The following is a 25,374-nucleotide window of genomic DNA, read 5'->3' on the forward strand; positions in this document are numbered from 1 at the left end:
ACAAAGCTCATATTAGTATACTCGGTATTTAAATATGTTTCTGATATTAATTTCATAGAAGGATGCATTTAATCAATGGACTTAAAAAACCCCGTACTATTTGCAATTGAAAGTTTTTTCCTTTCTTTCTTTCTTTTTTTTTTTTTTTTTTGAAAACTAAGGATTACGTTGAATATTCACTCTAATTTAGACATAGGTGTTAGTTAAATTATTTTGGCATTAAGTTTATTTATATTTGAAGATCGATTATTTCAAACCCTCTTTTGTTCCAGATCAAAGTTAACTACAGGAAGGGTTTTTCCCCAAGATTTACCTTAAACATGGAGAATAAATCATAAATCTATGACAGCTTCCCCCGTATATTACATACTTACGATCATATGATAAAATAATGCGAACAATAAACTATATTTATACGATATGAAAAAAAAATCACAATTCAAAGAATGAAGTACAGGGTTTCATAATATCTATTCTCATTCCAGTTTTCTAGAAAAAAAATCTAACATAAAATCTAACATAAAATGTCCACTGGAAGACTTAAAACTGTAAGAACATCCATTTCTAATTTCATGTTAAAAGAGTGATTATTGAACCTCTTAAAACGTGAAAAATTGATCCAGCTTTGGCTAAAAAATGCGTTAATGTCAATGTTATACCTCATACTGTTATAAAGTGATTAACTGATTAAAAGAAATAATTGACAACCATTTTATCTCTTTTTAATTAATATGTGGCCTTATTGTTCTCCTTTGAACCCTTGAATTTTTCTTTTAGAATATCAAACTCCTTCCGAAAAAAAAATAAAGACCTTTTATTGGCCAGATAGCGAGGAGTCAAAAAAGTATCTCCTGTCATTTGCAATGCAGTATTCAATAATTTCAAAAATGGGGAAAAAGTGCTTTTCAGGGGGAACCTGTTGAACATGGTGCAAATTCACAATTCTTCGAAGATTAAAAATAATTTAAAAGCACATTCTATTACCCCCCAAAAAATGATCCTTAATATTCAGATATTGTGAAATTTATTTGCAAAACTAGTATTTTTTTATTCCAGTGTCTAACGAGAACAGATATTATAAAAGCCTTTGTACTTAGTTCTCACAAGGAAACATACATGTATTTTGGATCTTATTTTAACGAGAAACTTCATCACAACAAAAGTTTTCTTCTGGAGAGAATATGTCACACGACAATCGTTCTATTTCATTTAATATCCAATCTAGTGTTCCCTCTGTTAGCCTGGAATTCGATATTGCAATTCTGAAGAAATTTGGCAGTTCACCAAGAGGTTGGTAAGCTAACATCATGCTTCCCTTTAAAGTCATCGATTCTTTGATTTTCGGAGCAACCTTATGGAAATAAAAATTATTATGTAATGCTTTTAAATGGTCAGTCAACTTCACTGTTTACATAGTTTGAACATAAGTGTCCACTTTTAGTAAGATATAGGCTTAAAAACGAATGTCAAAATTTTAAATAGTAGTAAGTATACAAAATACTCTAACTCAACCTTGCTTCGAAGATCCCTTCGTTCCGTAGAGGTAAGATTGGGTGTAAAGAGTTGAGGCGGCTCATACCAGAAACAAACACTGGGGCCCTCAATCTGGAACGGTATTTAATGATAAATATATCATTTACATAGGTAATTATATGGGAAATTAAGGGTTCTTTGGCTTGTTTTATTTTCTCCTCTGTTTTCTTTCAATATTGTTTTATCTTCTTACCTCATCTAGAACAGGTACAAAATGCGCCCTTTCTTTGACTTTTTGCTCAAGACACCTTCAAAAATAAAAAAAAATAGAATAAAGTAAAGGTAAAAAAAATTAATAAATTTTACTTTTTTCACAAGACATTTGTGAAAAATAATTCATTACATACCGAGCTAGTTGGAAGTTTTTGTTTATGACATCTTCAAAACCACTGTCACCCTGTAATTAAAAATTCAAACTTAAGGTACATGTAAAGCACTTGTCGGAATTTCATGATTTTTCATCGGAACAACACTTAGCAAGATAACTGAAGAATATTTTCTAAATCGGCATGAAAGTTCAAAGATAAAGTTCAACAAGTATTAATTTTTCGCATATGCGGTTAATATTGTTCGTCATTCAAACACCCTGATTTTAAGGAAATGTTATTTTTATGCACCGACGATTAGAAATTCCTAATTTTATGATTAATAAACAACTGAGTTTGAAAATTAAATAACATTTTTAAAAAACATAATTAATATATATTAATTATATTTCATAAAATTCATGGAAACAATTTAAAGTAGAACTGTGAAAACATTTCATTCAGACAGTCATGTACTATTTTGATAGAAACTTTAAAATGCATTCTTCCTAAATAACTGCACGATCATGATTGTTATTCCTTTTATATTATTATATATTTACGTTATTAGTTGAGACAACCGGGGATTTGAAAGCATACTTGAGTTTATAGTTTTATCGTTTGCTAGCAAAAAGAGTTTGCTCCTTGTATTTTAAGCAACCCATATACTAAAAAATATATACTAAAAAAAATTTTTTTAAAAATAAACATAGGATTTATCGAGGCAGGTCAAGATCTGGACCTTTGATCGCCCATTACCAATTTGTTCAGACCAGCGAGCGCAGATCTGAAACAATTATTTTGGTATATTGTTTCCTTTTTCTTTGTCCTATTCAGTTGACCCTGTAAAGAGACAACTCATTTTTGTAAAGAAGATTGTTTAAGAAATAGTGGATTCGGGGGTCTAAACACCATGCATTACATTTTGTTCAAAGAAGAGTCTGGTGCATTTGGGGAAGGGGGATGCGGGTAAGACCTGAACTCAACCCAGTTAAACAACTGAGAATGAGAACAGAAAAAGTAATACAGGTAGTTCGATCTGTCACCATTCATTTATATTCAGTTTATTAACATTTTCTCAATCAATAAAAAACACAAGATATGGTAAATCAAAGTAGATGTATGTTACCGTAAATTTAAATTCAGTTTGCTTACTTTGGACCTCCACATAAGCCATAACTTGAAGACGTCATTATGTCGACCACACTGAATAGACTTGTCACCGGTGTCGTAGGTGACGTCATAGAATTTGTCCGTCTGATACAGATAGTCTGCACACAACTCATTTGCTCTTTGTAGCTCACCCTAAAAAAACACAATCCATATAATTATCAAATACGCATATATTATACTTTCCGATCAAAAAGAGCTTGTATTTAAAAATCAGTCTTATTGGTTGATTCATTGGAAATATTACCAATTTCCGAGTCATTCTTATTCGTTTGAATGAAAAAATATTAGCGGGAATTTAAATGAACATTTACCGAGTGGCGGACCAAGATGGCTGAACACTGCAAAGGTACTCCCATCATTTTATGAGGATTCCAGGTCATGGAATCACATCTAGAACCAAAAAAAAAACTTAAAGCTAGAGAGTTAACAGCTTATAGCATTTTATCTTTGTCAAAAATACTCATGAATGTTTCTTTTTGGCTCGTATATTTGATTGGAAACAGATAATTGACACTGAACAAAGTATTGTCAATGATAACATGACATATATTTTGAACTATTGTATAATTATAGCTTCTTTTAAATGCTGGTAATCTTTTGTACCGAAGTCGCCCGCGTGGCGCAGTGGTTACAGCGTCTGCTCTACAGTCGATCCTTACGTCGCGGGTTCGAATCCCACTGTGGGACGTGGAGATCCTTCAGATGAGGCAATATAAATTTACCGAGATCCCGTAGGTACTAGCACGAAAAAGATCCATACCAAAAAATGGCCCTGAGTGTCGAGTATAAGATAAAATTTGTAGCGCTCCACCGGCAAGTGGTGGCGTCGCCATATGAGTGAAAAATTCTAGAGAGGGACGTTAGATAACATACAATCAATCATAGTACCGAAAACACAATTCATTCCAAGGGAAATAACTTTTAAGTGTTTAAATGATTTACATGTTTCTCTGTTTAAAAATTGCTAACTGCATTCGGATTCAAAAAGTTATTACTAAAACATTTCTGACATGTTTGATTTCAGAGGTAACCATAAAATATTCAAAAAGTTTTAGTGCAACGTTGTACAGACATTATCGATATCCATTTATTTGTTCGTCTGAAAGCTAAAGTAAAGTACCTGTGGTTTGAAGTTGTAATTCTTTCATTCCAGAGTACTTTTATTTTTGAAGGTGTATTTTCAGTTCATTTGTTTTACACAGGTGATATTGTTTATAATGCAGACAAGTTGACTTTCTCTGACAAATCATTAACCAAGTACTGTATACTAAAACTGTGTCACAAAGCTCTAGAATTCTTTTGCATATTTCTACTTAGGACGTTAAAAAACAACATTAGAACTTTATTATTGAATGTTCTCAATATACCTGTTTACGCCTTGCAGCAGGTGTTTGTATTTCCTGGACAATAAGGCCGAGCCTCCCCATGCACCCTACAATTTATAAGAGAGGTGCTGAATTAAAATCCGTAAGAAAAGCTGAAGCTTCGGGTGGCCAGCTATATATAGTTTACTATCCTAAAATGCTTACATCCACATGAAGCCATATGCCGTATTTGTTACAAATGTCAGCTATTTTATCTACGGGGTCGTAAGCTCCTAACACTGTCGATCCGCAGGTTGCATTCACCATGAGAGGGATACCATTCTCGGCGATAGTCTTTTTGATTTCGCGTTCAAGGTCATTCGTCTTCATTTTACCTCTAAATTATATGGGTTTTATAAGCATGACTTTATATTAATTAGTGCATATATTTCATGAGTTTCTTACCTTTCTCTAATACCGTAACTTTTTTATTCTTGACTGTATATCAGTTTAATATAATGAAAGTTTCATGCCAATTGTTTCTTTTGATTATTTAATCAGTTTTAAATGACACATGATATATGACACTAAATGACCAAATGATATTGTTTTCTTTATCTTTACTCTGGAACCGAGAGCTAAGGATTCTGATTTATATCTGTGAAACTAATAAAGAATAATTTTTTTGTCATTAGTAAAAACTATTTTTAAAAATTTGAAAATCAGATATTAAGTTGGTATCGAAACAAATAAGATATAAAGTTTTACAAACCTTTCATCACAAGGGATAGCACAAACATTTTTCATTCCAATGCCCAGCAAAATTGCTGCTTTCTTGATCGAAAAATGGCTCTGAAAGTGCATATAAATGGAATTGCAGATATTAAATCATATTGACAACACAATGAATTTGTCGAAAAAAGTTTAAATTTCAACAAAATATAACAATATTTAATCAAAATAAGATTTGCCTAAATTTCGTAAAGAATAATTAAATATCTTTTTTTAATTGTCATTGTAACGGTCCTATTTGTCCGTTTTGAAATGCTATTTTTAGATGGACAAAGTAACAACGGAATAATGATACTAGTAATTAAATACATCCTTTACTATATCACTATACATTCGTTAGAATACACAGTACTGCACTTAATTGTATAAAGTAAACAGTATTAAAAGTATATTTTTACTGCATGTATACATGTATAAAAGAACGATGTGTTTTTATATTGTGTTTTAATACGTTCCTTCACAATACCTGTGCTGATGTGTACACCACAAGTTTTTGTCCAATATACATCCCATTCTCCTTCATTTCCGGAAATTTCCTGTTCCTTGCTAACATCATTGCGTACAGATTGGAAATCGTACCACCTACAAAGTAAAATTTGTAAGTAATTTTCTTTTTTTACATCTTCGCTAGCCAAGGGTTTTTGATACGCTACTCTCCTTTTTTTACTATTCTTTACTTTGAGATAATAATATATTTAAACAGAAACTAAATGTCCAAACACATCTGAGAATCCAGGCTAGTCAATTCAGAAAAATAAAAACCATAAATTTTGTTTCTAAATACGTGTAAATGTTTCTGTTACGAATAATTATTAAACTGAAAACATAAATTCAAAGGTGTAAAAATAAATTGATACCTATGGTAAGAAGGCTTATTTATGAGTGTTTGAATTATGTGAAGTTTTGATTTTTTGCCGTCAGTTCGGTTTCGTTATCGTACTTGAAGCAGAAAAATGAAAACTGAATAAATGCAGAAAACCTCTGTAGATACATCAATTTTTCATATAAAACAACATTCTAGGTATCAAAAGTAAGTTTGATGTGTACTCTAACAAATACTAAAAGTTTGTCTAAAATAAATTATTTAGAACACTGGAAGATATTGGAATATTTTCGTAAAATGAGTACTTATGTTAACTTCCGAGAAGGCTGAACTTTTATGAAACAATATTTAATTCCACAAGTTATTGAACTACCTTGACAAATCACTTAGATTTTGAAATAATGCCTCGTATATTTATTTCAGCGCCGAATCTGTTTCTTATTCGGAACTGGTCAAACAACTGTAATAAACAGTTCTTTATAAGGATAAAGAGAAACCAGAGGTACTGTGAGCACTGAGATCACTTTAATGATACCCCATGCCTCCCATATGATTATTATGACAATTAAAAGTCCATCTTTTGTTTTGCGAGACCCGAACTAAGTGTCAGATCAAAAAGTAAAATAAGAGGTCACAAAGGCATTATGTAATAAAGAATATGTGAAAGTATCATTAAATCTTATTCAGTGGCATAGGAAGAATTGTGGAAAAGAGAGGGATATACCCTTCAATATTTAGAAGAATGGTAGTTTCCATGTTTTGCTAAAGGAGCCTAAATTATTAATTTAAGATTAAAAAATAAAATAGAAGGTGAACTTTGGCACTAATTAACAAATATTCTGTTAAAGTCTCATTAAGTTCTGTGAATCCTCATTAAATTTTATTCAGTGGTAGAAGAGGAGTTGCGGATAAGAAATGGGTGACCCAAAGCATATCAGACGGACGGGCGGACGTATAGACAGAGAGGGGCGTACAGACGGACGGATGGACAAACATCTCATCACTATATATTTTTGCCATATAAATAAATTTATGATAGAATGAATTTTAATATACATGGGTATTCGGAACTAGCATAATGACAACACGAAAATATTCCATTATCTTCCAGTGTTCTAAATATTTATTTTAGACAAATTTTTTGTAATTGTTAGAGTACATATCAAACTTACTTTTGATACCTGGAATGTTGTTTTATATGAAAAATTGATGTATCTACAGAGGTTTTCTGCAGATTCACGCTTCGTGGCGATTCAGATTTGTTGCATTGTAAAAGTATGTCGACTGCTTCAAGTACGATAACGAAACCGAACTGACGGCAAAAAATCAAAACTTCACATGATTCAAACACTCATAAATAAGCCTTCTTACCATAGGTATCAATTTATTTTTACACCTTTGAATTTATTAATTATTAGATCCTAAATTAATAATTATTAGTAACAGGTCAAAATTCGGAACTGGCCAGACGACTGTGCATTATCTCCATGAATTATTTTGCTGCAGATTACGGGAGATGTCAGGGTTTTGACCAGTGTGATTACTGCACCTTACATGTAAGTCTATAGTTTGTATTGTGATGTCAGAATCGTATATATTCTGTGCTATCATCATTTGAATTTTAAAAAATAAATCTGTCTTTGATCTGAATATTCATCGTCTAAATATACACTGAAAAGATACGTGAAATGATGTTTTATTCTTATCTCAAATTGGAGACAACATTTATTTTGAACCTATAAATGATTTTTGTTCTGAGAACTCTTACATATTTCTATAATAAATATATACTATCATAGAATAGAGTTGAAGTTAAACTGTTTAATCTTTAGACTTTTTTGATACTCTACTATTGTCAACTTAAAATAAATATTCAAATACTGAAATGTATTGTTCTATCTCTTAGATTTTATTTTCAATATTAAACCATTTAATAACGAACTGAAAACATGACATATAACTGTGGGCTACACGTACCTGGGGTGAAGATCCCATCCCCTCCGTCCTTCCAGCCTACAAAGGATCGCATCCTACGTAGTATGAGGTCTTCCATTAGTATAAATACTGGACTAACTTCAAACGTAAACCTATGGCCAAGAAAACTGGATGTGTTCAATTGAACATTTTACAGGAAGGTATTAAGAAAGAAAATGGTAAGAAACATACGATGTTTTTATTGAAACTTTCACACATATTACAAATATACACATGTATGTACAAACTTCTAAATACATATACGGTATGTACAAAATAGATTCAGAAAAGAACCAAATTATAGTTGGAACGTGTTTTAGTTTCAATTTGGACTTAGAAATGATCTATATCTTATTTCTTCAAAACAGGATTTTAATTCATTTTGCTTATTAGTAAAATCTGTATATATTTTAAATATCAATCGAGTATGTTGATTATGATTATTTCACAGATAAACTGTAACTTACATATTAGCATTGACAGTCGCCGTCAGCCACTCCCCGGCCACGCCCACTACATCCAGACCCGTAGACAGCTGGTTTAGGAAATGGGGATGACCTGAATGGACAACGTCTGAGATAAGTGCATATGAGACAGGGAAAGTGCTCTAGGCTATGGGTAATTCAGAATTTTGTGATTAAAAATAAACCTAAGTATAAACGCTTCAAACCCGATACAATGTATATGTGTTAACTAGGGAGTATTTTTTGGTATTACCGATAATTAATTATCATCAAAGGACCCTAACAGTAAGCTGGAAAAGTTTAAAGGGCATAAATATTTTTATTCTTTCTTTAAAGGAATCTTTATCTTAGAACGTTCCTGCTATGTATTCTAAACTATATGGTTATTGCAGCCCGGAGGACCGGGCTGCTCTATACATATAAGTTTAAGTGTTGGTGTATGGGGATTGGGGCGGGAGTAGTTATTCAGAATTAAAGGTTTTCTAAACATTGAAAAGATTGTTAATAAGAATCTTCTTTCCTGTATAAATTTCGAGATACGTAATATATATACTTCCATAAAGTGAATCTGTAAAAATATGTATGTTTTTCATATTTAATATATAAAGTTGCTTATCATCTACTATAGGAAAAATGACAGGTCCCTTTTTTTAGAACATCGAATTTTACTTCTCGCATAAAAACGTACTCTGCACAGTTTGTGCTTTATACTCGGAAATTGAAAATTAAAATGCATTTTTGAATATAGGTGATGCATGTGTCTAACTTCAATTTATATTTCATGCAGCCAACATTTACTTGAGGAATTGAGCAAGTTTAAAATTGTATCGTTTTTGTTTGATTTTTATCCGACTATGAGTTTTCAAAATATTCGCCACTATCGTCTCCATCAATTAGATGCATATCTTTTCACACATATCAAAGCGGTTTGATGATCAAGATTTATTTCCATTGTTTACTTGTATTTCCCGGGCGACAATTGATGGTTACATCAATGTTTTCTTGTTTCCTACTGTTGCTGATTTAGCTGCAGATCTGTAGCTCTCCGAAAAAATATATATTGAACATGAGGGCCACCCATTGAAAAAACTGTATATTTATTGCGCACAAAAAAGTCTTTTTTCGGAGAGCTACAGATCTGCAGCTAATTCTTATACACCTTAATGAAGGTTGTTATCAACCACCATGTGGGATGCTCAGAATCAGCAATAGCTGCAGATCTGTAGCTCTCCGAAAAAAATATTGATAGTCCGGTCTATCAATATATACAGATCTGCAGCTATTGCTGATTCTGAGCATCCCACATGGTGGAGTTACCTGACTTCACGCAGTACTTCAGGGTCTCCTTACAATCACTCAGAATCTGGTGTAAATCCCGGGGGTCGGCATCCACAGCAAGACAGTCACTCATCGTCTCCTGAAGCTGGTGGGGGTGGTGAAAATCCACTACTTTTACCTTCCCGCCGAACTCATCAGTCATGTAACTATTCAGAATTTTCGCCATTTCCAGCATGAAATCCTTTTGTAATTTATTATCTGTTTGTAAGTCTAAAAATATATATTTTATCAGAGGTGTTTACTCTGTAATGTTTGTGAATTTTTTTAGATTTGTTATATCAGTCATTTGTGCATAAATCACGTACGACGTTAATATGACTAAGCACATTATAATATGGAAAGGTGTGACAGGAAACCTATTAAAGTCGACCTTACAATTAAACAGTCACTTTATCAATATGACTTTTTCTTTCGCCTCTTTTCTACAGTAAATATTTTGCTTTTTTCTCCGCTAATTGTAAACCTTGAAGGGGAATAATATATGTTTGCTCGAATATATCCAATCGAAACATCGTGATAGATTTAAGGGAAAAAATAGCTTAAACATAAAGATGATGTTAATCGTATTTGAAATTTTATTCAAAATATTAATGTTATGGTAACATTTTAAGGAATTTATAAACATGAATTGTGTGTATTCTCAAAAAATGTTAGATAGCAACTTTTGAAAATAAAGTTTCTGGTCCTTTTCAGATGAAAACTTGCGACTAAGATAAAAATAAGACAGCTCTATAATTTTTTTAATGTTAAAGATATATTTTTTAGAGAGAACAAAATTTTTAAAATATTACAAATAATATTTCGGAATTTTTTATTTCGTAAAATATTATTTGCAAAAATATAAAAATAATAGACAAGATTTATATGACCTACTAAAGTTTTAATTGACACTCAACAGAGGAAAAGAATTAATCTGTCTTACTAGTACATGTGGTCCTAAGATATTTTTGTGAAAGGGTAACTGCTTTGTTCCTGTAAGTATGCTATTACGATTTAGGGTATATTCAATACCTTTGTAAAATAGACCTTCATATTTCTGCCACTCCTGCTTGCTGATGTGATATCTCATCTCCTTATTGTCTCCCAAATCTTTGCCTTTATTTCTAATTTCCACTTTTGAATTCCCATGTTCTTTAGAACTAGATACTCTACGCGATGAAATGCCAATCTGCTGTTTTTTCATCATGTTTCCTCTTTTTCAGGTCAGAAATTCTATACTTCTCTGTAAAAAAATATTATTCATATTTATACCTTTATGTATGGTATCTTGAAAGTAATTTAAATAACTAAGTAGATTTTATGTAAATGCAATCACTCTAGCTGCAATTACTAATTGTACAATCGATTATTTAAAAAAAAACATATAGATTGTACATGTTTATTAAGAGATTGTTGAATTTTGTGGTTGACATTAGGTAACCCAAGTTTCGGTATGACTGGGTATTTTGTTTGGCGCTTTTATCCAATGTCGGCTTTAAATATTTCGTGTGAGACTATTTCAGGTGTTTATGCCGTGTGAAATTGTTTAGGGTGTTTATGCTGTGTTAGATTGTTTCAGGCGTTTATGCCGTGTGTGAGATTGTTTCAGGTGTTTATATCGTGTGAGATTGTTTCGGGTTTTGGATCGTGTGGGATTTTTTTTTATGTTTATGTCGTGTAAGATTATTTCAGGTGTTTATGCCGTATGTGAGATAGTTTCAGGTGTTAATGCCGTGTGAAATTGTTTAAGGTCTTTGTGAGATTGTTTCAGGTGTTTGAATCGTGTGGGATCGTCAGGTGTTTATGTCGTGTGAGATTGTTTCAGTTATTTATGCCATGTGAGATTGTTTTAGGTGTTTATATCGATCCTGTGAGATTGCTTATTCAGGTGTTAATGCCACGATTGTGAGATTGTTTCAGGTGTTTGTATCGTGTGAGTTTGTTTCAGGTGTTTATGCCGTGTGAGATTGTTTCAGGTGTTTATGCCGTGTGAGATTGTTTCATGTGTTTATGTCGTATGAGATTGCTTCAGGTGTTTATGCCTTGTTTGTTTTTTTTTTAGATGTTTATGTCGTATGAGATTGTTAAATGTTTATGTCGTGTTAAATTGTTTCAGATGTTTATGTCGTGTTAGATTGTTTCAGATGTTTATGTAGTGTGAGATTGTTTCAGGTGTTTATGTCGTGTGAGATTGTTTCAGATGCTTATTTGTGTGCTTTTTTTTTCAGGTGTTTATGTCCTGTGAGATTGTTTTTGGTGTTGATGTGGTGTGAGATTGTTTCAGGTGTTTATGTCGTGTGAGATTGTTTCAGATACTTATTTGTGTGAATTTTTTTCAGGTGTTTATGTCCTGTGAGATTGTTTTTGGTGTTGATGTGGTGTGAGATTGTTTCAGGTGTTTATGTCGTGTGAGATGGTTTCAGATGCTTATTTGTGTGAATTTTTTTTTCAGGTGTTTATTATGTCCTGTGAGATTGTTTCAGGTGTTGATGTGGTGTGAGATTGTTTCAGTTGTTTATGTCGTGTGATATCATTTCAGGTGTTTATGTCATGTGAGGTTATTTCAGGTGTTTATGTCGTGTGAGATTGTTTCGGGTGTTGATGCAATGACACAGTGTCGGGCAATGAGCTCACTAAATGATAACCCCCGCCTCTCTTATGATTATAATGGAAGAAGTCCATGTTTTGCTGTGGCCGGAAAACCCTAAATATGTGTCGAATCAAAAAATGAAATAGGAGGTGCACAATGGCAATATGTAATAAAGATTCTATGAAAGTTTCATTAAATTTCACTCAGTGGTATAAGAGGAGTTGTGGATAAGAGATGGGTACCCCAAAGTGTAACAGACGGACGGACGTACAGACGGAAGGACGGATATACCGATTACCATATACCCTCCCACTTTTCAAGGGGGAGGTATAACTAGAGGTACTGTGAGCAGTGAGCTCACTAAATGATACCCCCCCCCTCCCATACGATTACAATGGCAAAGTCCATGTTTTACTGTGGCCGGTCTAAAGACGAATAATGACCCCCATCGAATAATGACCGGGGGTCATTTTTCGACAGCGAAAAATGACCCCCGGTCAAAATTTTAAGGTCAATGCGATGATTCAGAATCCAAAGGAGTAAAGATTTATAGAGCCTAAAGGGTTAGGTAAACATTGTTTTTCGATGGTGGAAATCATCGTACTGACAGAAAAATCAGCAGTATCACATATTATTATATCCTCCGCTTGAAAAGCGGGAGGGTATATAGTGATCGGGACGTCCGTCCGTCTGTTACGCTTTGGGGTATCCATCTGTTATCCGCAACTCCTCTTATGTATAAAAAGATGTGTTTGTGAGACAGCTATGCCCCTGTATGGCAACATAGCGAAGATTAAACTTGTCTTAAATGCAATTTAAATATAATGGTACTCAAAGTAGGGTCTTCTCACAAGAAAAACAATTGCAAAATAGGAAAGCCCTAGCACCACTTGTTCAAAATTAATGGCTAAGGATAAGTGTTTGAAAGGTAGGTCAAACTCAAAGGTCAAAGGTCAAAGTTGATGGTTTCTTAAGAAAGGTTTAACTCTTTGCCTATCACGCCGTCTGTGTAATAGTCGCATCACATTTGTTACTTTTTGATGACGTTATCCTTTTCCCCACAGCGCACTTGCGATTACGTGGTTTGAAGATGAATATTTTAAAAACGGCGTGTGTAGCAATGGTTGTCGCATATATCGCCATAATATTAGTGCAACAATCTTTTAATTTTGAATTCAAGTATTGATGGTGATTTAATCCTGTTTATTTTGTTTAAATAAATTTAAATAAATTCTTTCATGTGGAATGTTACAAACTTAATTTTTTTATTATCTTAGCTTACAACTTATTTATTTCAAATTTCATATTTAAATCTAAAACATCAATGAAAATAATTATTTGATTTTGCAGACAGGGCATTATTTAATGCTCTTGTTTAAGAAGGACACTTGCCCCCCTCCCACCCCCCTTTATTTGTTCGGTCCATGCATATTAACTTTATTGAAACTTGCAGGAAACTTGCAGAATCTTCAATTATAAATAAAAATAGATATGAGGTCTTGAAGAGAATGATTCTCACTTGTGAAGATTTTTGTAAAAGTTATTTTACCGATTTTTTAGGACAAAAAAGAAGTTATAGCTTTCAGCATATTTAATTTTATTTATTAAGAGTCTTTACAAAAAAAAAAATTATTTTATATTGAACAATACAGTAGCGTATTGATTGTCTAAGGGAAACATTTCATTTTTTAAGGTAAAGTTTAACTGATCACATCTTCGTTTTAGTATTTTGGCCGATATACGGACGAGATACTGCCGTCGGACTCGGCATTAAAATAATCAGTTTAAAATTAGCATTATATATCTTATCATTGCTAGCCAAGGTTTTCTGATCCGAAATCTACCATGGTTGAGATGTAAAGCGGATCGGAAACCCTTGGCTATCTAAGATTGAGGAATCTTTACACCCATGTGCGGACTACTAAAAATATCAGCACGTTTAAAAGCCATGAAATAAAGAAAAAAACCCTTTTTTTATTGGCTAAAAATAAACAAATAAAAAAGTAAAAAAAAAAAAAACAAAAAACAAAAAAAACAAAAAAAACAAAACAAAACAAAACAGAACATCGAAATGCAATATTTCTTTTCTTACGAATTGAATTTTAACACATTTTTAAAAACAATGTAATAGTTTACAAGAGAGGCCAAGAACTTCTCGGACGTAGCGGTCGGTACTCGACATTTTTCCCGATGGTGCCCGAAGTATTCCGAGTATTTGTGGAGCAAATCAAGGAGTACTCCTAAAAAGGTTTCTTTGGAAATGCATTAATTGTAGATGTAGTTATTGAGAAATTTATATAGAAGGTATTTCTACAATTTCTTTAAGGGTTGTCAAAGGAATATATTTTGCCTTCAATATCAGATTGAATGCAATGAATTTTATGAACATGCAGCGTCGATGTAAACGAAACCTGTCCACCTGTAGAAAAAGAATAGTGTATCTAAAAAAATTGCAGAAAATAATGTCAGATTAAGAAACATGGAACAATAGAAAATTAATCAATCACTCAGGATCTATTAGGAGTTGGTGCGTAGTAGATATACAGATATTTCAACATCTATACTTTTGAGATTGCTCGGTTATCCCTATGATCATCATATAATTAGAATATACAAGTTAACGGCATAAAAAAAATAATTGGTTGTGTTTGTAAAAGATATGCAATTCTGACCGAAATAAATGTTCATATGAATTACGCTGGGTAATGAACAGATTATCTCAATAATTTTATTTTATTTCAGTAATGAAAAAATGTATTCTTACAACTTTTTCTTTCCGATATTTCATAGTTTATTGACAATTTTTAGTTTACTTTTATTTTCAGAACATTTATGAAAGAGTAAATTTCAGGTAATATAGATAAGACTGAAGACTTTCCTAACTGAAAATCAAAATTGAACGATAAATCATTGACATCAAAATAATAAATTTAAAAGCTTTGCTTCGTTTTTAAAGAAAACCTTGTTAAACTTGAGATCAGTATCATGTGTCTCGGACAAAGTGCAATCACCGATCGATTATTAATATACTATTCATAGACATAAAACACACCACCCCCCCCCCCCCAACCAAAAAAAAAAAATTCGGAAACACAAAAAAAAAATGTCGGAATTGTTGAGCATAATTCCTGAGATTATATAAATGAAGTACATAATTTCTAATCAGTCCTTCTATATAACAAGCTGTTGATCCAAGAAAAAAATGCCAGAAATGCTTAATATACCGGAAATTCCGGAGATAGATTTAGGAAATAATTTAGATCGCTGTTGGTGAAAAATGTTAACCCCCCCCCCCCCAAGAATGGAGTTTTTAGCGCCTAAATTAATGCATTGCTCCTCATACATGTATCTCTGCAATACCCTTTGAATACAGTAACGAGTTAACTGCCCATTCACAAGGTGTATGTCAAATGGCTTTTTTCCGTTTATAACATATAGGCGTCGGAATCGGGGGGGTGGGGGGTGGGGGTGGGTGGGGTTAGGGGGTCTTAACACTCCCCCACACACACACACACTTTTTTGCAAATATATACGTAATACATGTAATAGGCATTGAACATTGGATTTGTTGGTTTATCCCCCCCCCCCACTTTCAATTAGCCCCCCCCCCTACTTTCAATTTGCTTTCGACGGCTACATTGTATGTATAACAAAACATATAGCTGGTGGAAGAATCACATCATACCGATTCGTTGTCTGATTATCGTTGTAAAATAATATTTACTGCCCTATTAAGTGTTTCTTATACCTATCATTTCTATTGTATGCAGTGCTGACAAATTTGAACCTACACCGAGTACACGTATCGTACATATATATATTCTTAAACTACATACAAAAAGAGGATAAGTGAATATTTTAAATTATAGTGACAATATAAACCTACTCAAGGCGGATCAAGGAATATTCCTAAGGGACTTATAGGTAGACACATCTTTTAATTATACCCCCGCTCCGAAGCCAAGGAGAGGAAGGGGAATGGGTATACTGTTTTACCGCTAGTAGTGTGTTTGTCCGTGTATCTAGCTGTTTGTGTGTCTGTCCGTAACAAAGCTTTGATCGTAGTTTTCGCAGCAGCTATTCATCAAAGATGCTTGAAATTTTAGCATATTCTTCAGAGGCATGCTTTATCGTGGCATCTACATGTATTTTTTTTTAATCCAATGTCAACTGCCTGTTAATCCATGCGTCTGTACAAAACATAATTAACACATTTCCGTCGCAGTGTTTTCCAGCAAGTACACATGTACAATGTACTTATATTGCAGATGCTTGAAATTTTAGCACATACTTTGTTGCGGTATGCCATATGATGGGAGTTATTTTTGCATGAATCTGATGTCAACTTCCTATTTATCCGTGCATATGCCCGTAACTGAACTTGTGTAAATTTTAATTAACATATAAGTGTATGTATTTTCACATCAGAGCGGGGCATTACTAGCGAGCATTGGCTCACAGACTTGTTGTTTCTCCAGCTCTAATTTAAAAGATACCAAACAAGTACATGTATGTAGTTTACTTGCATAAAATCCCGAATACTTTGTTTTTTGTACATGTACATGAACGTATATTTTTTAAAAATCAATACATACGAGTAAGTGCAACACTTTTTACGAATACCGGTATTGGAAACGTTTACTTGATAATGAAATCATTCCAATTTGAATTAACCTACATCTTTTTCAACATGATAATGTTGTTTCTCTGGGTTTTTTTTCCTTTCTAATTGTGTATGTATTTTTTTTTATTGCTGTGTAAGGCGGAAACAATAAAATTATATTTTTACGAATTGGAATTTAAATCGAACAAGAAATAAGATTAAATGTAAATTAAAACAAAGCTTTATTCTGTGAACCAAAGATCTTTTCTCTTTAGTTATATGAGTATGAATTACCTTAATTTTTTTTGTAATTTTATCCATTCCTTCTGTCGATTTTTGCACACATTTTTATCAAGTATTTGCATTAAAAAATCCATTTGTAGAATTTGATAAATTCTGAATCATAGGTCCCATTTCACACAATATTGGGGGACAACCACATCATCAACCCAGTGGTTCAGGTGGTGGGCTTATTTAGTGTCAAAAGAAAGACCTTCTTCATTTTTCTCGCATCCCAAGTTTCGTCTAATAAATCTGTCTTTCACTAATTAACAATTTTCAATCTCATTGGCAAAAAATTGTTAATTAGTGAAACACAAATCGAACGACTCGGACATATTAAAACGAGGAAAAATATTCTTATTTGTGAAATATATTAGAATGGAATTAAAAGAAAAATATCTTATAATTTATTGTCATACCATCAAAACTTTACGTGGTATCAAAACGGAAAACGTCAAAAACGCAATATGCGTTAAAGTGCGTGATTGTGGGGTAAAGGTATATGCGTTAAAATGCGTGATTGTGGGGCAACGGTATATGCGTTAAAATGCGTGACTGTGGGGAAGGGGGTTAATGTAACAAGGATTACATTTGTGAAGTATGAGAGTACTAGTATCTATAGTTAAAAAGTTATAGCCAAGTAAATTAAACATTTGGCATTTTTTTTGTAAAATGGGACAAACTCCAAGGTAAAGGTCAAAAGGTCAAATTTGGTGGTACCCAAAGTAAGGTCTTGTCACAAGGAATATACACATATTGAATATGAAAGGCATAGCAACTATAAATGAAAAGTTATGGTCAAGGTTAAAGTTTTTGCGGAGAAACAGACCGCCAGATAGACAGACAGACATACAGACGGACACGATAAAACTATATACCCCCGAATCTTCGATTACAGGGACATAAAAATGGTCTTCAATTAACTTTTCATGTTATAATACAGTATAAAGAAGACGTTACAAAAATGAAAATGTTTGTTCTGATTTTCATATTAAATTCTCTGAAAAATATACTCAGGATGGGTAAAAGGGGTGGAGTAAAACAAGAATTAAGAAATGTAATGAATACTGTGTGCTAAATCAAAAGGTTATGTCTACATGTATAGTTTTTGCATTATAATGTGTATTTTACACTAGCCCATAGCTTTACAGAGCATGTTTTTAGGTGTTATACCCACCCCATCCCCTTACTTATTTAGGAGGAAGTCGATTATCGACAAAAGCAACAAAAAACTACCATACCTTAACTTTTCTATAAGGAGGGACTAAAAATAAGCTTTAAATAATCTACTATTCTACTAATTTTCAACTGTTACTTTGCCACATTACTTTCAAGTATACCTCCACCAACATTTAAAGTATGCTTTAATCATGTAATCGAAGTAAATTATGATATGATAGAACTTGAGTGAAGGCTTAACTTCATTTAAATATTTTATCTAGAGCCTCTTTCAGTATTATTGAAAGGTATAGAGTTTTATGTATATTTTTGCTTTTCATTTATTTTTATTTTTTTTGTTTTGATTTAACGTAATTTTTTTTGGGGGGGGGGGTGGCAATGCACTTTGAAAAAAAATACGCATTTTGAAAAATTTTTCAAAGTGCGTTAAAATTGGGACAAAATCAACGCACTTTAAAAAAAATTTTCAAAGTGCGTTAAATTTGGGACATACTCAACGCACTTTGAAAAATTTTTACTTAACGCACTTTGAAAAAATATGTAAAAACAAAAATTCTGATTTTAGATTTTAGTAATGGAAAGATTCTATTTCAATGTTATTTATCTTTCAGTAAACTTATGAATTGATTTACTCTCGTCGAGAAGAGGAGAAGACAGGTAGAAGATCTCTCAGATTAACTCTTTCTCTTTCAATACAAATGCTTCGGTAACAAATAAAAGGGGGAGGAGAGTAATAAACCCACAACAGGGTAAGCCGCATTTCCATGCCTATATGATGCATATCTTTCATATATAGTCTTGGAAAATCAAATTGTCCTTTTTTCTTAAGATTAATGCTACTCCTTACGTCGTTCACAATTAGCCCCCGCCCCCTACATCTACTAATTGCAGTCTAGAAATTTTAAAAAAGAAACCAAAAAAATGATATTAAACAATAATCTCTCTCTATTTCCCCTTTACAATATTTATCAAAACCTAAAATATTTAAAACGTTAATATCTCAGGTCCTGAAGTGACCGTATCACCAAAAAGTTATCCAACCAGGGTCAGTTTATTTATTATACCGATAATTTGTTAATACATTGATCAAGCTTTACATTTTTTTCAAAGTGCGTTAATTTTGTCGATATTAACGCACTTTTAAAAGAAATTTAATTTTTTCAAAGTGCGTAAGCTTGGTCCCAAATTTAAAGCACTTGAAAATTTTTTTCAAAGTGCTTAATTTTTCAAAGTGCGTTGTTACAGGAGGGTTTAAAAATTTCCTCCTCTTTCATTGTCAAAGAGGATTTGCCAAACTTATACAAACTAAAAGTTGAAATGAAGGAAAAATTAATTTTTCTATTAAAGAGTATTGGAACCTGATTGTTGCATGATTTGATTTCTAAAAACAAGTGGAATATCATTCTTAAAGCAAACACTACAAGGAGGAAATTAAAAAAAAAAATTATTACTTGACAATTAAAGAATCTCTTTTCACTCTAAAGGGGGTCATTTTTCAATGGGGGTCAATTTTTTATAGGACTAACATATAAAATAATGACCCCTATGACACTTTTTCTACAAAAAATGATTTTTTTTTTTCTACGGGTAGGGGGTCATTTTTTGTCGTTGAAAAATGACCCACGGTCATTATTCATCTTTACACCGGCAAACTCAAAATATGTGTCGGATCAAAAAATAAAATAGGAGGTGCACAATGGCAATATGTAAAGAAACAATTACTATATACCCTCCCGCTTTTCAAGAGGGGGGTATAATTAAGATTCTGTGAAAGTTTCATTAAATTTCACTCAGTGGTATAAGAGGAGTTGCGGATAAGAGGTGGGTACCCCAAAGCGTAATAGATGGATGGACGGACGGATGGACGTACAGCTAGATGGACATACTGATTACAGTATACCCTCCCACTCTTCAAGCTGGGTTATAACTAGGATTTCTTTTAAAGTGACCTGATATACATGACTGTGCATTTGAACATTGAAGACACATTTACAACTGCGCCACGGGAGATGCTGAAAGATATCACGTCTTATGGGTTTTACATCAAACTGACTTTACAATTTCTTTTCTGACCTTGCGTACATATACGTATATCATACATGTATATGCATATTGTTAAGTAGATATGTAAACTGAATGTGTTCATGTATATCCGGTCATGTTTTGTTCAGTTTGATACACGTATTTCAAGCATGAACACTCTTGCTCTGTTAACTGTAGCCCTTGAACTCACCAAAAAAAAATAGGTTAATTTCATAAAGGACAAGAAAGAAATATGAGTTAATTTGATTATTCCCCCCCGCTTGAAAAGTGGGAGAGTATATAGTAATCGGTATTTCCGTCCGTCCGTCCGTTAAGCTTTGGGGTACCCATCTCTTATCCGCAACTCCTCTCATACCACTGAAGGAAATTTAATGAAACTTTCACAGATTCTTAATTACATATTGCCATTGAGCACCTCCTATTTTACTTTTTGATCTAACATATATTTTGGATTTTCCAGAGCAAAACATGGACACTGCCATTATATTCATAAGGGAGGCGGGGGGTATCAGTTAGTGAGCTCATTGCTCACAGTACCTCTAGTCTAAACTAGGATTTCTTTTGAAGTGACCTGATATACATGTACATTTGAACATTGAAGACACATTTACAACTGCGCAACGGGAGATGCTGAAAGATGTCAAGTCTTATGGGTTTTACATCAGACTGACTTTACAATTTCTTTTGAAGATTAAAATTATGTCTGGCGAAAGACTGCAAAATGCGTTTCAAAATTAAAATATATTTCACTTCCGGGGGGGGGGGGGATTTTTCCAGCTGACCTTAAGATTTCCAAAAGTAGGTAAACCTCAACTGCCACGAGTTAAAAGTATTGTTTTATATGAAAAGATCTTGTTAAAAGAAATAAACTTGTCAAATTATATGAAAGCCCTTAGCCTAGGCAATCAAAAGTTATGGAAATCAAAACTTTTAGTACCAAATAAATTTTAATCTAAAGAATAACACTTGTAAAAAGTGAAAACATTAATAAAAACCATTCAAAATTTATAGGCAAGGTTAAAGATTTTTTTTGAGTAGGTCAATCTACGTCAAAAAATAAAAAAAAATATTTGTATCTCAGTAAAAAGTATTGCCATATGAAATACAAACGCAAATTTTAAAAACCCTATCTTTAACTACTGTATTACTTAAAGTAGATCAAACGCCAAGTTTAAGATCAAAAGGCCAAAAATTGTAGTATTTTAGAGAAGGTAAGTGTATTGTTACAGAGAAGGATTTAGATATTCAGAATATTGAATTGATACAGACATAGTTTCAAAATTCAAATAGGGTCGGTTAATTTGATATTTTTGATATCTGAAGTAAAAATCTAAAAATTCAAAAATGTTTTGGTTATTTAAAATTTGAATGTTTGAACCTAAATTCTAAATTTCTAAATCTAAAACGTTTGAAAGATTAAATTTAGAAGTTTAAAAGTAAATTTTGAAATTTAAAAAGCCGTAAAACTGCACTGAACCTTAGATTGTTTAGCGTAAAATTTCTGAAGAAACTGTAGATTAAAAACTCAAAAGTTTAAAATACAACAATCGTTTTTGGAAAGAGCGATATATGGTAAGTGTCTCAATTGGCCCCTTAAAATGGATATCTTAATTTTACTTTATATATAGCTTTAATTTGTACAGCTATATATGCGACCTCTATTGGTCATTTCATTTTGATCAAAATGCCGTTATTGTAGAAATATGACATCATAAAAATCACGTTTTCCCGCTATTTTAGCATATTTTGTATAAAACTGCTTATTTTCAAGCAGTTTTTCTTCCAGAAAATATAGAGCGCAGCCTAGAACAAGCTATATATTTTTACCAAAGATGTATCTATCCAATACTAATTAGTGACAGAAAAATTATGTATGTTCTACACTGCGCTCTATGTTTCCCATAATAAAAAACATCAAAAAAAGGCATATTTTTGGCTTTTTTGCTTAATAGCAAAAATAGCATTAGTTCTGATGTCATTTACAGCTAGTGAGTGCATGTAAATGTGAAAAATATATTGGAAACATTTCTAATATCATCTCTACTACAAAATAAATATCAATAAAACATATCTGAATGTCATTCTAAAATGTTGATTTTTAGGGGGCCAAAATTTGCTCTTATCATACATACTCCTTTGAATTTTGAACATTTAACATGTTTACCATGAACTAACTTTTATAAGGGTCCGTGTAATCTCAAGACTCAAAATGTTACACCTGTTTGGAAATTAGAAAGTTTAGGTTTTTGAATTAAAATAGTAAATTTCAATATACAAAATCAGTTACATTTTTTAAAATTTAGAAATTTGAACTGATATTTTGAAATTCTAAAACTATAAATCATTAAAGTTGATGCGGGATGACATGAAAATTGGTATTTAGTCTAGAGTGAATTTTATGTACTTTTTGTAGGTTATACTTTTTAAAATATTCATGTTAGTATATTACTCGAAATTTTAAGATAAAATGATACAATTGCTACAAAGGCGCTATATTTTAATAAACTTTGACATTTCACTGGACACAGAAAAAAATCAGTCTGCTAAATGAAAATTGTCGGAATTATATCATACTGGTAATTACTGTGTTTTGTGGTACATGTACAATACAACTGTACCAGAAATAATAAACTAACCCAAATAAGTTAGGCTTGGTACTCATGCCTTCTAGTTTCATTCCATCTAGATCAACAAAACCGGGACACCTAGGTCTACGACATTTCTTGTGCCGATATATCAATTTCGTCTTCCGAGCATTTAAATTACTTATGAAATCCTTTTGTGGATGCATATGACACATTCATATACCAATTTTAATGGTATTAGGCCTAGGATTAATTATTTTAACAATCTTTTAATGAAGCGCATTGACATTTTTTGTAACGCTGGGACATCAGAAAAATGACGACATCGCCGTATATCTAGCTACATTTTTTTTACGAATATAAACGTCTAAAATATATTTAAAGTAAACTAATGGCATTATTACGGAAGCCCTGGAGGGACATTGACTTACTTGTTATGACTTATTTGTTATAACTTTTTTGTTTTGACTTATTTGTTGTGAATGTTTCGTAGCTAGTTATAACTAAGTGTAAGAAAGCTATTGAAAACCTGTTGCTTGGCTTACTTTTATGATAAATATGATATTTAGTCCTATTTTAACTGTGGTTTTTAATTAACAAATTGTAGTTTAACGTCCAGTACAGTTGTGATTTCTAAAGTAAATATTCTTTTTGTTGTTATAACTTAATTCTTATTTTCTAAAAGTTATTACGTTTCTTATACGTAACTTCCAGTTTGCATGATGATTGACAAACTGACAATCACTACTATTTCATTTTGTCGTTAGTAATAAATTCAAGGAATAATATGATATTTAGTCCTATTTTAACTGTGGTTTTTAATTAACAAATTGTAGTTTAACGTCCAGTACAGTTGTGATTTCTAAAGTAAATATTCTTTTTGTTGTTATAACTTAATTCTTATTTTCTAAAAGTTATTACGTTTCTTATATGTAACTTCCAGTTTGCATGATGATTGACAAACTGACAATCACTACTATTTCATTTTGTCGTTAGTAATAAATTCAAGGTATTTTTTTCTGAAACTATACGTTGCCTTCATCTTTCACGCCACTTTTTGTAAACTAAACTTGTCATAACAAATTCAAACTAACAAGAATTCAAAGTTAATTCATAAGATCTAAGTCAAAACACATAAGAAATAAGTCAAAACACATAAGAAATAAGTCAATATCTCTCAAGGGCGTCCGTAATTAACAGATAAAAATTTAGTAATCACATCAGTTTCGTACGTTTAACTACAAAACTACAATTAATCGTTCTCAATAGCTTACCTACACTTTGTTAGAACTAACAAAAAAAATCTCAAAACAAATAAGTCAAAACAAAAAAAGTTATAACAAATAAGGCATAACAAGTAAGTCAATGTCCCTCCAGGGCTTCCGTACATTATTCATATATTTTCCTTGCAATTGAATTATAACACTTGATATCTTCTAGCAAAACTATCTCTGCACAACCATACAAATGAATTTTCCAATGCTCTGTGTGAAAGAAACACCAGTATCGTGCGCGACGTCAATGTGTACCAAGGAAAATGTCTTATCACAAGAATTACATGTATATACATGTGTGAAATACAAAAGCCCTAGTATACCAAGCATTCAAAATTTATGGGCATGATTAGAGTAAATTTTGCAAAAGTGGATAAAACTCCAAGGTCAAAATTTTAAGCTCAAATGGTACTCAAAAATGGTCTTGTTACAAGAAATGTACATGTGTAAGTTACCGCAATATTACTTTTTTTCAGACAAACAGACTAACGGACGAACAGAGCAGATTCCATTTTGCCCCTAGTCTTCGAATACGAGAGTATAAAACATATCATACACTAGTTTTCATTTAGATGTGCGTATATTTGTAATATACGTTCTTAGACATTTCTACACAATTCGTCACAAGCCATTAGTTAGCAGTCCACACCTGTATCTATTTTTAAGAAGCGATCAAAATTAATCCCGTTGCCTGAGACGCTATTTGATATAAAATTTTCTTATTTTAACGTTAACAATTTAACGCGCGGTATTCAATTTGTCGGCACGGCCAGGTGTGTTATAGGACCGAAGACATCCCAAAATATGAATTCAATACTTAATTAATGTGCATGAACTTGACCAAAAAGTATGCTAAAATATTCAAAATAAGTTAACTTTACTCACGAAATCGTTTTATTTATTTAATTTTTAATGAAATATCCAATCAATTTACTTTTGCAGTTACTACTTGAAATTCTTAAAATGTTAGCTACTTACACAAATTGTTAAGAGAAAAAAATATTTCCAAATATTTCTTTTGAAAACAATCGACACCTTGCCTTTGCAACAGTAATAGTGAAAATGACTGTATGATAGAAATTTACTTCCGTTACCCCTCCTGCATCAGTTCATCGAGTTTCTTTAAGGCGTAG

At 32.2% G+C, this 25,374-nt stretch overlaps 1 protein-coding gene across 1 annotated transcript; it reads right to left on the reverse strand.

The window, feature by feature from the left end:
- Positions 1 to 154: 154 nt before the first annotated feature.
- LOC134238009 (glutamate decarboxylase 1-like) lies at positions 155 to 25,374 on the reverse strand. The gene is made up of 15 exons (XM_062720136.1): positions 25,220 to 25,374; positions 10,718 to 10,928; positions 9,686 to 9,916; positions 8,372 to 8,462; positions 7,908 to 8,017; positions 5,574 to 5,689; positions 5,088 to 5,167; positions 4,541 to 4,712; positions 4,379 to 4,443; positions 3,323 to 3,401; positions 2,994 to 3,143; positions 1,881 to 1,930; positions 1,727 to 1,781; positions 1,513 to 1,605; positions 155 to 1,351 (listed from the first exon to the last, which is right to left on the reverse strand). The coding sequence occupies exons 2-15, from the start codon at positions 10,890 to 10,892 to the stop codon at positions 1,136 to 1,138; spliced, it is 1,683 nt and encodes a 560-aa protein (XP_062576120.1). The 5' UTR covers positions 10,893 to 10,928; positions 25,220 to 25,374; the 3' UTR covers positions 155 to 1,135.

The sequence above is a fragment of the Saccostrea cucullata genome, unplaced genomic scaffold (assembly GCF_032062105.1).
Source record: "Saccostrea cucullata isolate Sc308-1 unplaced genomic scaffold, CSIRO_AGI_Scuc_v1 ctg4624, whole genome shotgun sequence".
Lineage (NCBI taxonomy): Eukaryota > Metazoa > Mollusca > Bivalvia > Ostreida > Ostreidae > Saccostrea > Saccostrea cuccullata.

Bases quoted from the DNA above. Each gene is read 5' to 3' on its own strand.
- LOC134238009 (XM_062720136.1), bottom strand. From the start codon at position 10,892: ATGATGAAAAAACAGCAGATTGGCATTTCATCGCGTAGAGTATCTAGT. The intron at 8,018-8,371 runs GTAAGTTACAGT...TCTTGGCCATAG, and splicing joins GCGACTGTCAATGCTAATAT to GTTTACGTTTGAAGTTAGTC. The intron at 1,931-2,993 runs GTAAGCAAACTG...TTTTAATTACAG, and splicing joins GGCTTATGTGGAGGTCCAAA to GGTGACAGTGGTTTTGAAGA.